General features: G+C 46.5%; 1 protein-coding gene across 4 annotated transcripts in view; it reads right to left on the reverse strand.

The window, feature by feature from the left end:
* Window positions 1–18,324, reverse strand: part of ZNF148 (zinc finger protein 148) — a 70,582-nt gene that overhangs the window by 25,091 nt on the left and 27,167 nt on the right. For 2 of the 4 annotated variants that reach the window (XM_053265390.1, XM_053265366.1), the window contains exons 2-4: window positions 12,985–13,084; window positions 12,019–12,364; window positions 8,789–8,917 (exon numbers count right to left, since the gene is read on the reverse strand). In XM_053265390.1, coding sequence (XP_053121365.1) covers window positions 8,789–8,917; window positions 12,019–12,364; window positions 12,985–13,004 — 495 coding nt within the window. In that variant the 5' untranslated portion in view covers window positions 13,005–13,084. The remainder of the gene's footprint in view (window positions 1–8,788; window positions 8,918–12,018; window positions 12,365–12,984; window positions 13,085–18,324) is intronic. The other 2 variants (XM_053265376.1, XM_053265385.1) reach the window with 2 other exon arrangements.

The following is an 18,324-nucleotide window of genomic DNA, read 5'->3' on the forward strand; positions in this document are numbered from 1 at the left end:
GTGCATCATGGGGATCCCCCCTCCCCTCCCCGAAGTCTGGCAGCCGCAGCTGAACAATTTTAAAAATGAGGTTAGGCTCTCCTAACCTCGTTTTGAAGGGGGGTTTCTTAGATGGGTTTGCTGCTGTGGTGCCACCAGGATTGGGCCCAATCCCGAAGGTTCACACGAACATGCAAAACCAGGCTGGGCTACCTTAGCCCGGTTGTGCACACATATGTGAATAGCCTCTGTATGGGCAGAGTTGAAGGGGTACGCTGCTGAGGATCAGGGATATCACACAGAACCAGGCTTTAGCTGTCGTTCCGTCCAACGTCTGAACTAGTCCCACTATAGCTTGCAAACCAACTTCAAATCACAACTAGAGATGCTAGTTTGTTTGGAATCAGCAAATCATGGTTTGTGGACAGCTTGGATTCAGACATAACAAGAACCAGGGTTTAGCTAAGTAAACCATGATTTTTGTTTTATCCCAAAACCAAGTCACCATCTATCCAAATAGTTGTACTATAAAGCGACTAAAAAATCACCTTCCCAATATGAGTTTTTCTCCTGTGCTGAATCTTTATTATACTCAACTAGGCCTGGAAAGGAACAGGCACCAAAATGAACACCACATATATAACAAAATATAGACAAGCTCATGAGTTCTGTTTATTGCTAAAAGACTGAAATATGATTGGTAGCTTACTTGGTATTTGTAAAAAGATAAATGTGTACTTTATTACTTCTGTATCAGAGTTCATTGAGCTGATAAGCTGTTTCAGTCTTAACAAAATGTAACAATGTTTGATACCATGTTTAATTCATGTTTTACATTTTAGTATGTTGAAACTTTTAATAAACCTGTTTAGAACATTAAATGAAGACCAGCATCCACATAGCTACTCATAAGTGCATTCAAGGGCTTTAGGATTTCAATTTTTTTAACCTGCAGACCAACCCTATCACAAATGTCCTTTGAAAGCCCCTCAGTTTCAAAAGCAGTTTGCCAAATGGCACAGGGAACTCCTGTTCAACAAACACAAGCCTGTATTCCCCCTGGGAACACAGGATTAATCACGCAGTTCTTTGGAGCATAGTTAAAGTGTGAGGAAATCTTTTCAAGGTTGGCCCTGCAGATGATATCTAGTTGCCATGGAAGACAACATATTTGCTTTCAGTTACTTCAAATCAAGGAGATTCAGGAATAACAACACATATTTGAGAGATCCTGGTATTCTGGGATATTTGGGCGTATTCATAAAAGTGTGTTTGCCCTCATACCTCTACATCAGGCCTGCACAACATAAGGCCCGGGGGCCGGATTATTTTACTGGCCGCCAGGTATCCTGCAGCAACACAGCAGATGGAAACTTCCTTACAGCGCCATCCTGTGCATGCTTTCTCGGTACTTTTCTGGTTCTTTTCTGCCCGTATTGCCTCTGCGGGTTCACATCCAGCGGAACTGTTCAGGGTTGTGAGGGGACTAGTATCTGCTCCCCCTCCCTTGAACCAGAATTTGGAGTCATCAGTTACCCGCTGTGATGTGTTAAAAGAGTTTTTCACAGACAAAATCTCTCGGATTCGGGCCGACCTAGATGGAGACTCCACAGTTAATTTGATGTCTAAACTGGAGGTGCTCAACAACTCCTCTTATGTGATTTGACTGGATCAATTTCAATTTGTGACTCCTGATGATGTAGACAAGCTGCTTGGAGCAGTGAGGCCTACCACTTGTTCTCCTGACCTTTGTCCAACATGGCTTATTCTATCTAGCAGGGAGGCTGTTGTAAACAGCCTGATGGAAATAAAAAATGCTTCTCTGAGGGAGGGCAGGATGCCTCCTTGTCTTAAGGAGACAATCATTAGACCTCTTCTAAAGAAGCCTGCATTAGATCCCTCAGAGTTGAGCAATTATAGGCCTGTTTCCAACCTCCAATGGCTGGGCAAAGTAATTGAGAGGGTGGTGGCCTCTCAGCTCCAGGCAGTCTTGGAGGAAACTGTTTGTCTAGACCAGGCATCCCCAAACTGCGGCCCTCCAGATGTTGCTGAACTACAACTTCCAGCATACCCAGCCACAAAAAATTGTGTCTAGGGATGCTGGGAATTGTAGTTCAGCAATATCTGGAGGGCCGCAGTTTGGGGATGCCTGGTCTAGACCCATTTCAAACTGGTTTTGGGGAGGACTATGGGGTGGAAACTGCCGTGGTCGGCCTGATGGATTATCTCCAATTGGGAATTGACAGAGGAAGTGTGACTCTGTTGGTCCTTTTGGATCTCTCGGTGGCTTTTGATACTATCGACCATAGTATTCTTCTGGAACATCTGAGGGTGTTGGGGGTGGGAGGCACTGTTTTACAGTGGTTCCGCTCCTACCTCTCGGATAGATTCCAAATGGTGCCGATTGGAGATTGTTGCTCTTTGAAATCTGAGCTTAAGTATGGTGTCCCTCAAGGCTCCATACTTTCTCCAATGCTTTTTAACATCTACATGAAACTGCTGGTAGAGATCATCAGGGGATTTGGAGCTAGGTGTTACCAGTATGCTGATGACACCCAGATCTACTTCTCCATGTCAACTTCTTCAGGAGCTGGCATATCCTTCCTAAATGCCTGCCTGGAAGCAGTAATGGGCTGGATGAAGGAGAATAAACTGAAGCTGAATCCAGATAAGACGGAGGTACTTATTGTGCCAGGTCAGAACTCTAGAGATGATTTTGATCTGCCTGTTCTAGATTGGGTCACACTTCCCCAAAAGGAACAGGTTTGCAGTCTAGGAGTACTTCTGGATTCCCGCCTCTCCCTGGTTTCTCAGGCTGAGGCGGTGGCCAGAGGTGCTTTCTATCAGCTCCAGCTGATACACCAGCTGTGCCCATTTCTCGAGATCAATGACCTCAAAACAGTGGTACATCTGTTGGTAACCTCCAGACTTGACTTCTGTAATGCACTCTATGTGGGGCTGCCTTTGTACGTAGTCCAGAAACTTCAGCTGGTTCAGACTGCGGCAGCCAGGTTGCTCTCTGGGTCATCTTGGAGAGACCACGTTACTCCTTTACTGATGGAGCTACACTGGCAGCCAATAGGTTACCAGACAAAATACAAAGTGCTAGTCCTCTTCTAAGAGAGTCCATATATAAAACAGCATTAGAAAGGGTTTAAAATCTTGGGGGGGGGAGCCAATTGGTGGGAGGAAAACCTTTGTTGGGGGGAATGCATCCACCATCATGGACTGGGGTGGATGACATCATTACAAACTACACTATTGAGGTGTCCCTATGTGTCATTCACTACAAGCGTACCAAATTTGGTTCAAATCGGTTAGGTGGCCCACAAATTAGCCCAAGTGCGCCTCAAACGTTTACATGTCCACAATCTTGAATCGGAGTGTATTACATCATCACAAAATATGCCATTGGGGTGTCCCTATGTGTCCCTACAGCTGTAGCAAATTTGGTTCAAATTGGTTAGGCTGTTCGCAAGTTAGCCCACTTGTGCCATAAACATTTACATGTCCACCATCTTGAATCAGGATGGATGACATATCACACACTAAGCCACTGAGGGACACTCAGGTGTCCCTGTGTGTTACTCACTACAATTATACCAAATTAGGTTCAAATTAGTTAGAAAGTCCACATGTTCATATTGATCCAGGCATTGCAAAGTTGATAGGGACACACGGACACACACACACGGAATGCCAGGTGATCTAATACGCCTACTGGAAAGTAGGCTAAAAAAGGAAGGGAGAAGGTTATCTCATCATTCTCAAAGAATGAATGATACAACTTCTCTCTCAGCCTAACCTACTTCACAGGGTTGTTGTGAAAGAGAAACTCAAGTATGTAGTACACCGCTCTGGGATCCTTGGAGGAAGAGCGGGATATAAATGTAATAATAATAATAATAATAATAATAATAGCTTCTAATTAGTGCTGCATACTAATTGGAGAAGAATTCAGGAATAAAACAGGAATAATTCTAAAATGGAGCAAAATTTGCAAATGATTGTTTTCAGCTCACTATGGGCACAACACTGAAATTCTTCAGCTAAAATGTAAAGCCCCTGGTGGCGCAGTGGTAAAACTGCCGCCCTGTAACCAGAAGGTTACAAGTTTGATCCTGACCAGGGGCTCAAGGTTGACTCAGCCTTCCATCCTTCCGAGGTCGGTAAAATGAGTACCCAGAATGTTGGGGGCAATATGCTAAAATCATTGTAAACCACTTAGAGAGCTCCGGCTATAGAGCGGTATATAAATGTAAGTGCTATTGCTATTGCTATCTTCCTGACCACCTGGCCTAATATCGGGATGGGAGGAAAGGCATAAAGAAGCCCCTCCGGCCAGGGACTCGTCAGGGCGTCCGTGCCCAGGGCGGATGGGGAGTGGAACCTTGAAAAGAACTTGGGAAGATGAGAGTTGAGAGGAGACGCAAACAGGTCGATCAGAGGAGTACCCATGCGTCGCGTGACTTGGCGGAAGACCTGAGGGTTTAGCATTCACTCGGATGGATCGACTGACTGACGACTCAGCCAGTCCGCCTGCGTGTTGTGCACTCCGCTCAGGTGAACTGCTCTGATGGAAAGAATGTTTCTTTCTGCCCACTCGAAGAGGAGGTCTGCTTCCTTCATTAGTCCCTTGGATCTGGTGCCCCCCTGGCGGTTCACATGAGCCATAGTAGTAGTATTGTCCATCCTGAGTAGAACGTGTGCGCCCCGGATCAGTTCCTGGAAGGCCAGAAGGGCTAGCCTGGCGGCCCGAAGTTCCAGGCGGTTGATGCTCCAGGAGCTCTCTACTGTGGTCCAGGATCCTTGGGTGAAGTAACCCTCGCAAATCGCTCCCCATCCTGTGCGGCTGGCATCTGAGGTAATCAAGGTCCTGCTGGGTTCTGTGAAGGTCAGGCCCTTTTTTAGAGCAAGAGAAAGCCACCACTGGAAGGAGAGTCGGACTTTGCGGGGAAGGGGTACTCGGACACGCGCACAGGTCTTGATGAGGCAGGAGCAGCCATTGCAGGGGTCTGGAGTGCCATCTGGCACAAGGAACACAGTCCATTGTTGCTGTCATTAACCCCAGGATCTGAGCCAGGAGCATTAGGTCCGCCGATTCCACCTGGAGGAGGGGAAGAAGGATGGAGGAGAGCTTGTGTCTCCTGTCTTCCGGAAGAGTGACCAGGGCCGGAATAGTATGAAATACCGCTCCGAGGTGCTGGAGGGTCTGAGAGGGAAATAAGTGGCTCTTGGCTAGATTCACCACAAAGCCGTGGTCCCCGAGACAGTCCAGGGTGGTCTGAACGTGAAGAGTGGCGGTCTGAAACGACGGTACCCGGATGAGCAGGTCGTCCATATACGGATGGATGCAGACCCCTTGAAGGCGCAGATGAGCTGCGATGGCTGCCATTATTTTCGTGAAGACCCGAGGGGCCGACGACAGGCCGAATGGGAGGGCACGATATTGGTAATGGAGACCATCGTAAGCGAACCGGAGGAAGCATCTGTGTTCCTGGAGGATTGGAACATGAAGGTAGGCCTCCGAGAGATCCAAGGATGCCAGGAAATCCCGAGGAAGAATGGCCTGTTTGATGGCCTGAAGAGACTCCATGCGGAACTTCCACTTCTTTACGAAACGGTTGAGTCGCCGTAGATTCAGCACCGCCCTCCAGGATCCGTCCTTTTTGGGGACTAGAAAGAGAAGCGAGTAGACACCGGAACATTCTTCTGTGTAGTGTACTGGCTCGATCGCTCAGACCGTGTGAAGATGACGAATCGCCTGAAGCATCAGGCGATGTTTCTCGGGACGTCTGGATCGCAAGGTAGCCAAGAAGGAGTCTCGAGGAGAACGGATAAGATCTATAGCATAGCCCTTGGACACTGCATTGAGTACCCACTGGTCTTGGGTGGTGGACTGCCAGGTGAGGGTGAAAGATTGCAGCCTGCCCCCGATTGCCATGTAGTCATTGTCTCTTACGATATTGGTTGGAGGGGTTGGAGGCCTTGCCACCTTGATGTCTGGGAAAGCCTCTGCCCCTGGGATGCCACTGGGGCCTGTTAAATCCTCTGAAAGAGGGTTGTTTATAGTGTCCTGAGCAAAAAGTGGGCTGGAACTGTGTCTGTCTGTAGTTATGAAAGGAGTTCTGGCCACCATGAGGTCTGCGGAAATCCCGTTTAGTGGTAGGCATCACTTTCTTCTGGTCCTTGGAATCGATCAGAATGAGCTCTAGAGGGGGACCAAAGAGATTAGTACCCGAAAAGGGAGAGGCTTGCAAAGCCATTTTAGACTTGGAATCGACCTGCCAGCCCTTGAGCCATTAGGAACGGCGCAAGGCCACTCCTGTTGCTAGGGATCGAGAGGCGTACTGAACGCAATCTAAACTAGAATCCGCCATGAAAGCCGCTGCTTTAGCCAGTTTGTTAAGGCCCTGACGCAGTTGTGTGTGGCTGGGGGGAACCAGGGCAGCGAGCTGCTTAGACCAAAGAATGGATGCCCTGACAAAGATAGAGTTGGCTGTGGCTGCTTTAATTACGGTGGCCGCCGCCTCATGAGACTTTTTAAATAAGGCATCATTCTTTTTGTCTTCTGTAGATTTAAGCTGTTCCTGACTCTCCGTGTTGAGCAAAGAGCCAGACACCATCTGGACCACGGGAGGGTCCACCCGGGGAGTGGTCAGTAGGGCCGAAATCTCTGCTGATAAGGTATAATGCTTCCAAGGCAGTGATCCAATAGGTCTACATGAAGCAGGATTTTGCCATTCCGCCAACATCACTTGCTTAAACAGGGTGGGAAAGGGAACCGAAGACCCCGCCCCCAAGGAAGAGGGGAATACCTCCTGGTCAAACTCAGAGGGTGGGACCACATCTGCTGAAGAAACGTCTTTAATGGCTCTTTTAGCCTTAGAAAGAATAACATCAAAATCTTGAGAGGAAAAAAGGCGAACAGATACCGCAGGTGCAGGGGTCGCCTCTTCCTCAGAGAGCTCGCCCTCCTCTTTTTCAGATTCCCCATCTGGGTGAGTAGGGATTACTAAATCAGGGTTCCCAGGCGGATTATGTGAGGGAATTGGGATGGGGGGAGGGAGCGTGGGAATAGAAAGGGGGCCAGGTGCCACTGAGAACGGCTGGTCACCACCTCCACTGGGGCTCTTGGGTGGAATGGGCCCCATATCAGACTCCGAAGAAGAAGAAGGAGACCAATGTCTCTTACGTCTAGGCGCGGGCAGTTTAGGCGCAAATCGACCCCTCTCAGTAATAGGAATGGCATCCCTACGTGGGCTGGAAGCCGGGGAAGAGGAGGAAAGGCATCTGCGCAGGTTGTGGGAAGGACCGGCAGGGACAGAGGGTGGTTGAGCAGGAGCAGAGAGAACTGGCCCTGAACTCCCTTGAGACGCTGGAATCAAAGGCAGATGAAGAAGGACTTGAGCCAGCTAGCCACGTCTGCTGGGAGCAGGGAAGGGGAAGGTCCTGAGGCAGTACCTGTTAGAGCTGCCAGGGGCAGAGGCGCTTAAGGAGGAGCTGAAGGCAGAGCGGGCTCGACGGGCTCCTCAATGACCGGGAGGGGAGCCTTCTCCCCCGTGCAAGAGACGGATGGGGCAGGGGGATGAAGGGGAGGCACTGGACCACCCCCCCCCAAAGAGCACGGGTGAGGTGCTAAGTGAAACTGACTCACCAGAACGGCGAGGATCGTTCTTAATCCGCTTGGCTTTGTGTTCTTTGTTGTGGCGGGAGCGCTTGCAAACCGCTTGAATGAGCAAAGCGCTCGCTAAGCCGCACTGAATCGGCAAGTTTTTTTGGCTTTACAGGCTTCGCGCCATTTTCCTTGCTCGGTTTGCAGTGGGGGGGGGCGCCACCAGAGCGGGGTTGGCCGTCCCCGAAGTAGCTGGAGTGCCCAAGGAGGGCGGCGGAGGGAGAGCTGAAAGATCGGGAGCCAGAGCACTTTCCGATAAGGAGCCATGAAGGAGCTCCTCTGCATGAGCTACTTCCATTGCCAAGCCTTAGAACGCAGCCGAAAACTAAAGTAAACGGTAAAAAACAAAGAAAAGGCCAAACAGCCAAATAGAAAAAATAAAAAGCTAATTTGAGTAGTTTGCTGAAGAAAAACGAAGGAAAAACCTAAGGCAGCTCCTTCCCACCCTTGCACAAAGGGAAACAAACATAAGAGTCAAGCTAGGGGGGAAGGAGAGAAGAATCAGGTCAGAGCAAATCCAAATACGACCAGCCTTGAGCAAGACAGACCGGAACTGGGGAAGGCACCAGATGGTGGGAGGAACTGCTTCGTTGAATATCCGGTCTGTCTTGAGCATGCTCTGTGCCTGATCCCATTATGATGATCTCCAGACAGGGGAAAAACTGAATTTCAGATTAACATGGTTCATTTCAAATTAGATTCCTGTGAATGTAAGGCAACTGCTTAATTTCAGATGTATGCAATAATTAATTTCAGCACTAATGCTCAGTTTGAATAGCTGTTCAATACCATAATGTTATTTAATTACTATATTGTAACACCTACAAAGCCATGTTATTTTTCATCTAATGCAGTCTTAGTAATTGACAAGTGGTCCCTGAAACGACACACTCGGTTTTTTTTAAAAAGAGAGTATTTGGAGAAGGAGCTGCCTGGAGAGGCAGATGTTAAAGTATGGCAAATATTCATGCTTGTAAAAAGAAATTCAGGGAAACACATTATTAACATCTTTTGGCTATGCTTGGAGATTAACAGCTAGGTGATGGAATCTATATATTCCAACACTTTTATTTCCATTTACAAGAGCATGGCAATTCACCAGGTTGTCTTTAGGGGTTTAATTCACTGTCTTACCTTTGCTGGTGAACGCTGTTTCCTTTTCTTCTTCTTTTGCATATCTAACCCTTCTCGTATGAGCTTTTTGTCCCTTTTCTGCTGCTCTGCAACATCAGGAAAGGTAATCTCTTGTTTCACACTGATCTGCTAAAATAGCAAGTGCTGGTTATCAGATAACATATTATTCATACATAAGACACATTTTGAAAAGCTTTTAAAACTATGGCAGTAATTTAGACCTATGTAATCATCTTTTTGTTATACTGTTTGGGGCAGGATCTATAAATTTCCTATCTATAGTTGCCTCATTTCAAACCCTCAAATATAGATGCTCCCACTATCAGGATCACATATCATATATATTTATACATTTAAAACAGAAATTTCCTCATTCATTCAAACTTGTCTTCTACTATTTCCATTTTACAATGGGAACTGAGTCTGGGAATGAGTGACTAATTCAAGGACAACCACGGTTATATAATCAGTTTTCTTGCTCTAAATCAAAACCCTCTATTGCCACTGGAGGAAACAGCTACCAATAATTTCAAACTCATGTTAAAAGGCCAACATAGACATGGCAGCACAGTTCTCTGTGTTTAAAAACAGAATTGACCCATTCATGTAACAACAGGAGGTTGGGTGGGGATCTAATTTTAACAATGAAAGGGGCACACTTGTGGTTTATCAATGTGTAGTTTTTCTTCCCAAGAGCTGGTCTGTTCAGCTGAACTCAAGTGACCTGGATAAACATGCTTCAGGAAAGGGGCTTTAGGGACCTAAACAGAAGATGGGAGAGGGTTCTGCACTTCTCATCTACAACCCCATTTGCCTGTTAAAGCTGTTCAATCTAACAGCCAACTCTCCCAGTTTAGCTCCCTAAAGCCCCTAGTTAACATCCTAATGAACCAGAAACACAATGAGAGGCTGCATCCTTGCAACAGGAGGCTCTTCCGCTTCTGCAACACAGGGGAAGTGTGATTTTTACGTATCTTCTCTGCTTCTGGAAGTGCTATGTGCTTTTCAAAAATATGTCCCTGAGGGTTGTGCAGTCCTCAGGAACCTGTTTTTGGAAGGCACAGAGCACTTCCAGAGGCCACGAAGAACCTAAGCTAAAATCTCCCCCTCCACTTGCACTGTGGAAGTGGGGAAGCCTCCAGCTGCACTAAGAGCAGTCCTACTGTGTCCTCAGTTTGTTAGGATATCAGCCCCAATCTCCAAGCATGTTTCTCCTAGCTGAGGTTACTGGAGTTCAGGCAAGGAGAAAAGTAGAGTAGAGAAGCCACAAGCTTTCTCTATTACTAGCTGACCCGTGCGGCTGCCGCCGCCTCGCCTCCGCGGCCGGGCCCGGCCAGTCCCGCCACCTCGCCTCCGCGGCCGGGCCCGGCCAGTCCCGCCGCCTCGCTACCGCGGCCGGGCCCGGCCAGGCCAGGCTACCTCTCTCTCTCCTCCCGCCCCCCGTCTCCGGCGGGGCAGAGTGCGGCCGCCGCCGCCAGCGGGCCTGGCCGGCCCCAGAGTGCCTCCGCCGATGCCGGCCCCAGAGTGCCGCCATCAGGCCCGCCGCCTTGCCTCCGCGGCCCGGCCAGTCCCGCCGCCTCGCTTCTGCGGCCGGGCCCGGCCCCGCTGCCTCGCTGGGCCCCGCCGCCTTGCCCCGCCGCTCGCTGGGCCCCGCCACCACGGCCTGGCCTGCTGCCATCGCTCTGGGCCCACTGCCTCGCCCCGCCTCACGGCCGGGGCCGCCGCCACCTTGCTGGGCCCACCGCCTCGCTGGGCTCCGCCGCCGCGGCCCTGGGCCCGCCGCCTTGCCTCCGCAGCCGCCCAGCAAGCGAATTCTCCTGGGTGTGCTGCCAGCCTATTAGGCACCCCCTGCAGCCCAGCCAATCAGCTGGGCTGCCGGGACGCATTTCTCCTGGGCACACCCAGGAGAATTATATATATAGATTAGTTATCTATCTATATATAATTCTCCTGGGTGTGCCTTGGAATGTGCGTCCCAGCGTCCAGCTGATTGGCTGGGTGGCGGACGTGCCTGATTGGCTGAGGCACACCTAGAAGGATTGGTTGCTGCCGTGGCGGAGGCCAGAGGTGGTGGTGGGCCCAGCCCAGACGCGGAGGCAAGGCCCAGGAGGGGGGAAAGAAGGGGGGGCAGAAGTGGCAGTGGGGAGGAGAGGCGGCTGGGCCCGGAAGCGGAGACTGGGGCAGAAGGTCGGGGGGAAGAGGTAACCGCTGGCCCCAAAGAGTGCACAGATGCTCTGTGTGGGGTCAGCTAGTTGTTATTATTCTCTAGCCATTAAAACTGGCCCCCACCCCACTCCCTTTATCTGCATGGTTGGAACAGGTCTACATTTAAGCACACAGAGGTGCTGCAGTTGTCACATCTATTTTTCCAATACATTTGTCAACTGGAACTTCAAAGATAAGACTCTGGGGCAAAAAAGTGATGGTAGGAGTAAGATATCATTCTGATGTTACTAGCTGAAAAGCATTTCAACCTCTTCTGAATTCCCATCATCCTCTACAACAAAGCATTGTCAATATGAACAGTATTTTAACTCATTTGTAGTCCAAGAAGACATTTCTCACATATACAGAATTAACACAGAGAATTAACACTACTTTTAAATTTGCACATTAATGCCAATAATAAATTGTGTTAGAAGCACACATACTCAATACCACACTATTTCTATTAATATAGCAACAGCAATGTTTTAAAGCACTTATCAGATGTTCACTATTCAGGAGCTCAAAATAAAAAATGCCTACCTAAGTTATACATTGTAAAAGTACAGAATATCTACTAAGGCCTGACAACACCTTACTCACTAACCAATGGTTTGTTACAGCATCAGAAATGCCAAAGATTAGAAAGGTTGGTTCATGGTGTTATCTTAAATCAGTCCTTATTTTCACATAACTTCCCCCCTCCACTACTAAAAACGACACCTATCATTGTTTACAGAAGAAGCAATAAGATGGCTATGAGCTACTACTTTTTTCCATAGGCTCTATTCCTAGTTTATAGTTTGAACCAGCCTCTGATGAACTCCTTAATCATGTAAGCAACATCAGGAAAAAAATAAAGCTAAGCAACTTGTAGGTTTTTGTCTAAACAAGCTCCAATTATGCTTCCTAAAATAACAAGAAACCTTTATTTTGGTTTTCATACCATTAAAAAAACCCAGAACATGAGGATAGAATTTCCTCAACTCTATGTGTAAAACCTGCTTTTAAAAAAAAATGCTTACAGGGACATTAACTGCATACTGAAGTCCTTGAGGAAGTCTGTCTTGTGCCTCCATCTCATCATCATTTTTCACTGTCTCTTCGTGGACCATGAGTTCATCATGAGGGATCATTTCTTGTTGTCGAAGCTCACTTTCTTGCAACACTTCATCCGCAGAAAGGATTTCTTGGTGTGCCATAGCCCGGTCTTGAAGCACTGCTTCTTGCCGTTCTCCAGAAACGGCTGACTGGTCAGATGCAGCACCCATTCCAACCATATTCCTGGATGACTGCATTTGCTCTATGCTACCACATTTAAGAAACAATCCTCCCAGCTTATCTTCAATGTTCATTCTTAAGTGCAATAACCTACAAAGAAAAATTACATTAGCTACCTGAGCAAAACACTTAAAATTTACTCTTACATTTTATATGGATGGTTGCTTGGGCCTCACTGACTAACTCATGGCAGTATTAAACATCTTAAGAGCTTTTTGACAAGCTTGAGCCCTGAAGTTTGGTATGTAGTGCAGGAGATACTGGCTAACATCCACATTAACTCTGCACTGATGTGCCATGGTTTCCATTGTGCAAAGCCCCCCCCCCCCGCATTCACCCTCCATATTTGCCTTCCCCTCTTCCCTCTACAGTGCTTGTGCCACCCAAAACTATGTCCCCAAGGGTCTCCCAACCCTCTGAGATATAGCTGCATGAGGCAGAACCAGCTTCAGAGCAAAGGAAGAGACTGCTGGACCCCACCACACAGACACACATCAGAACACTCTGGTACTGTGGTACAGCATTGACTTGGATGTCAGCCACTTATTACCATATTAGAAAAATCTGAAAATAGGATATCTATCTCTCCTTAGAACAGGGGACTACCCATAAAGACTGATATGCTCCTAGACTAAGACATGCTGATTAACAAATTCTCAAAATGTAGTATTTTTGCACCAAAGAGTTGCAACTTGGGATATGAAGTTTACCTCATAACAGAGACCACCATTCCAGCACACAGGAAGCCACAGGAGGCAGAATGTTGGGGTATGAAAGTTCCATTGTCTTTTTGGGCTTGGAATTAAACTTCTAGAAGCAAAAACAAGGATCTATACTTGCAGGGTGCAAGTTTAATTTACTTGCATATAAATTATATGAACTTATGAATATGAATTATATGAACTAACCCCTGCTAACTTGGCAAAGAGGCACCTTTTCAATGTGGTGATTCTCTTTATTGTGCAGGGGGAGAGTAACTGGCCCTAACCGCCCCCAGCACAGTACCTCCAGTGACTGTTGCTGGTGTCTATCTTATGTTTCTTTTTAGATTGTGAGCCCTTTGGGGACAGGGATCCATCTTACTTATTTATTATTTCTCTGTGTAAACCACCCTGAGCCATTTTTGGAAGGGCGGTATAGAAATCAAATAAATAATAATAATAATAACAATAACAACAACAACTTGGGTTTAATAATTACATAGGATGTCACCTTATACAGAGTCAGATCACTGGTCCATCTAGCTCAGTGCTGTCTACCTACACTGACAGGCAGTGGCTCTACAAGGTATTAGGCAGGAGTCTTTCCTAGCCCTACCTGGGGATGCCAGTAGTTGACTTTGGGACCTTCTGCATGCAAAGCAAATGCTCTACCACTGAGCTACAGCCCACCCCCATTACATCCTTCTTCAATAAAGTCTTTTCTGGGAGGTGTGAATATAAGGGAACTTTCACCCATTTTAAATAAGTTGTTCTAGTAAGAACTAATCCGCCTACTTTCCTATCACTGTCTCTACAACTGGACAAAATTTGCTTCAAATCAAGGTCCACAAGTTAGATCTCTCGCACCCCAAATGTTCATGCATCCACCATTTTGGACTGGAGTGGATGACATCATTACAAGCTACACCATTGAGTCCCTGTGTGTCACTCACTACAACTGTACCACATTTGGTTCAAATTAGTTAGACAGTCCTCAGTTTAGTGCACTTGCGTCTCAAAAGTTCACACATCCACCATCTTGGATTGGGGTGGATGACATCATCACAAACTACACCATTGGGACATCCCTAAGTGTCCATACAGCTGTAGCAAATTTAGTTCAAATCAGTTAGACTGTCCACAAGTTAGTGCACTTGCGCCTCAAATGTTTACGCATCACTGAATCGAGATGGATGACATCATCAGAAACTATGTCACTGAGGTGTCCTTGTGTGTCCCTACAACAGTACCTGATTTGGTTCATATTGGTCCAGGTGTTGCAAAGTTGATAGGGGACACACACGGACAGACGGATGGAAGGACACACACACACAATGCCGGGTGATCTCATAAGCCTACTGGAAAGTAGGCTAAAAAACCTACTTTGAGAAATACAAATGCAGGTTTCCTGGTGTGCACATAGCTGGTTGTGCAGTTCTGTAGATTTTGACCTATTATGTACAGTATACAGATTTTCTGACCTCACTCACAGGACTATAAAAATTGTTAGGATACTTCCCACCGAGTTAAAAACATTAAAGTGGTCAGGTTTGTTTGTTTTAAGTAATTGGTATCCCTTAAACTATGCATACATCAAATATTAGGGCTCCAAATTTGGTACATGAATTTTGGTACATCTCTCTCTCAAAACAGGAGACTCAAATTATACAGCAAAATGGTTAAGATGATTCCACACTACCAAGAAAGTTGAAATTTGGTACAGACATTGTCCAAGACACCCTGAATGTAGGGTGGTGGTGGGTATATATGCCTTGAAATGAAGGGGCATACCCTAAAATGATAGGCTCTTCCAATATTAGCTAGAAAGCCAACATGTGATACTCATAGCCTAAGACAAACTGATTAATTTAAAAAAGCATGAAAGGCCTTGTACATTTATTTGTACATTTATTCTTCAGAATGGGGATTCAAATGGTTGAGGTAGTTCCACAGCACTTAACAACTTGAAATTTGGAATGTACACAGTCCAGGACACCATGATCAATAGAAAAGTTGAGGAGATAATTTGTATTTCTTTCCCTTAAAAAAGGATTCATGAAAGTTTCCTTCACAATAGGCAGCAGTACTCCAGCACAACAAAACCACTTACATTGTAGGGGTTCTGCTGGCCCTTCACCTAATAGAATCAGAATCAGTTGGCCTTTCCAATGAGTGACAGTGCATGAGAATCAGGGAGCTAAGGCCTTGACCCCCAGAGTAGTCATAGGAACATAAGAAGCTGCCATATACTGAGTCAGACCATTGGTCTATCTAGCTCAGTACTGTCTTCACAGTACTGTCTTCCTTGGAGAAGCCGTACTGGCAGCGGCTTCTCCAAGGCTGCAGGCAGGAATCTCTCTCAGCCCTATCTTGGAGATGCCAGGGAGGGAACCTGGAACCTTTTGCTCTTCCCAGAGCAATTCCATCCCCTGAGGGGAATATCTTACAGTGCTCACACATTAAGTCTCCCTTTCATATGCAACTGGGGTGGACCCTGCTTAGCTAAGGGGACAAGTCATGCTTGCTACCACAAGACCAACTCTCCTCTCCAAGGGATGAGGCAGGAAAGCGGGGAGCAGAAGGACCCAAGAATTTTAGACAATTGAGGGAAATCTCACAGATGGCCTAGGCACATTAAGAGTTGTGCACTTTATGCATGAAGAGACTAGAAGCAAAGTGGTTTGGCAGGCAGTCAAGGCAGGCAGACACGATGCAAGTAGGGAGTAGGGAGGCCATCAGAAAGTACCAGGTCCTGAATTTCACATATTATCTTTAATTAACTATACAAATTTTTGGCTCAGGGGAGACTCTTCATTTAGGGCAAAGTGGGCAGCGCCCTCCCAAAATTTCAATGCCACCATCATTTTTGATAACTCACTGCCTCCCTGTGTGTGGCTGCCCTCTACACTTCCCTGCCTGCAGCTTGCCTGCCCAGCAATGTTTACATAGAGTGGGCACCGGTAGCAGGCTCCTATTGAAAAGACTGAACAGTATTCCCCCCTCATTTAAATATTAATGAGGCAACAGCCAATGAAAAGGCCTGCCTTTGTTTTCATAAAGTGGGCAGAAATTGTAACAACTTTGAAATGACCTGATATGAAGCATCATGTGGATTGACTACCCTATCAGCCAATCAGAGTGGCCAGAGGGGAGGGCCATCTATTTTGTGAGAGGTAAGACAAAAAGAGCAGGAATCGCCATTTTGTTTAGCACTGACTGCAGTGGTGTGAGGAATGGACTTGAAAATAAGATGTTCAGTTCAGCAAAGAAACAAACTCCATTGTTAATATAGGACTGGACAACATTTGAGTGGTGGTGAGTATATTTCTTGTACCCTTGAAATCTGTCTCCCTGTCTGCCCTGAATGAATGTGCTTCAACTTGTTTGTATTCAAGAGTTTTTCTTATGTTCAGAAACCAAGCTACCCCTCAAGGCAATTGCTGTGTTTGCAATATGTTCCTAAAGCAAGTATCAATTGCATGAACCCTTTTCAAAAACACCTTCTATCCCTATGAATAAATATGGGGAGAAATATAAAGCACTGGGACCGGTGCTTTTTAATTTATTCATAAATGATCTAGAAGCAGGGGTAAGAAGCGAGGTGGCCAAATTTGCAGATGATACCTAACTCATTCAGGTAGTAAAATCCAAAACAGATTGTGAGGAGCTCCAAAGGGATCTCTCCAAACTGGGGGAGTGGGCAACAAAGTGACAAATGCGGTTCAATGTTGGCAAGTGTAAAGTGATAAACATTGGGACGAAAAATCCCAACTTCAAGTATACGCTGATGGGATCTGAGCTGTCGGTGACTGACCAGGAGAGGGATTTTGGGGTCGTGGTGGACAGCTCGTTGAAAGTGTCCACTCAATGTGCATCAGCTGTGAAAAAGGCCAATTCCATGCTAGGGATAATTAGGAAGGGGACTGAAAATAAAACTGCTAATATTATAATGCCCTTATACAAAACTACGGTGCGACCATACTTGGAGTACTATGTAAAATTCTGGTCACCACATTTTAAAAAGGGCATTGTAGAACTGGAAAAGGTGCAGAAGAGGGCAACCAAGATGATCAGGGGCCTAGAGAGCCTTTCTGATGAGGCAAGACTACAACACCTAGGGCTTTTTAGTTTAGAAAAAAGACGACTGCGGGGAGGCATGATAGAGGTCTATAAAATCATGCATGGTGTGGAGAAAGTGGATAGAAAGAAATTCTTCTCCCTCTCCCATAACACTAGAACCAGGGGTCATCCTATGAAATTGGTTGCTAGGAAATTTAGGACCAGCAAATGGAAGTACTTTTTTGCACAACACATAATCCACTTGTAGAATTCTCTGCCACAAGATATGGTGACAGCCAACAACCTGGAAGGCTTTAAGAGGGGTTTGGATAACTTCATGGAGGAGAGGTCTTATCAATGGCTACTAGTCGGAGGGCTTTGTGCCACCTCCAGTCTCAAAGGCAGGATGCCTCTGAGTACCAGTTGCAGGGGAGTGACAGCAGGAGGGAGGGCATGCCCTCAACTCTTGCCTGTGGCTTCCGGCGGCATCTGGTGGGCCACTGTGCAAAACAGGATGCTGGACTAGATGGGCCTTGGGCCTGATCCAGCAGGGCTGTTCTCATGTTCTTATGCCAGTTTTGCTTCCCCGCCCCCCTCAAAATGAATCATTTCCATCTACTTAAAATGGTGGATGGCTAGCTTTGCTTTGTAGTTTTTATAACTGCAGATACAGTATTTAACATTTAGCAACTGTTGGTCTTGAGGATTCCTACTTTTCCTAATTATTTGTAGTAAATCTTTCAACCTGTAAGCCCAAATTTGATAGTTCCCTTCTGAAGACTAGAAGAATGTTTTCCCCCTCTGAGTTGCATATTGTTCTCTCTTGCCTCCTTAACAGTTCTGTTTATTCAGACATCATTAAGGTCTTCTGCATTTGCATTTTTTTAAAAAAGGATCACTCACCTATTTTGCCTACCTTCCACCATAGATCTTGAATTGATGGAGGCTTGTTAAATAGAGATGGAGAGTAATTTGGCTAGTGAATGAGAAGGGTTATGTGGTGGGTTATGCTATGGTGATCATATTCCAAAAGGGAATGGACCACACATTTAAACTAGTTTGAAACAGCTTTCATAATTTTGTGCCTCCGGACCCTCAAAAAAATCCCAATGGAAACTGCAATTTTGTGCAAATGCTAAGAAGCCTTTATTAGAACCCTTTCATCAAAGAACTGCAGTTCTCAGTGCCTGGGTGGTGAGGGACCATGATCATTAAGCAGGTTTGAATCTGGCTTAAAATATGTAGTGTAGATATGCCCTTAAGGGTTAGGGAAACTGCACTTGTGGAACA

This window comes from Hemicordylus capensis, chromosome 1 (genome assembly GCF_027244095.1).
Source record: "Hemicordylus capensis ecotype Gifberg chromosome 1, rHemCap1.1.pri, whole genome shotgun sequence".
In the NCBI taxonomy this organism is placed as follows: Eukaryota; Metazoa; Chordata; class Lepidosauria; order Squamata; family Cordylidae; genus Hemicordylus; species Hemicordylus capensis.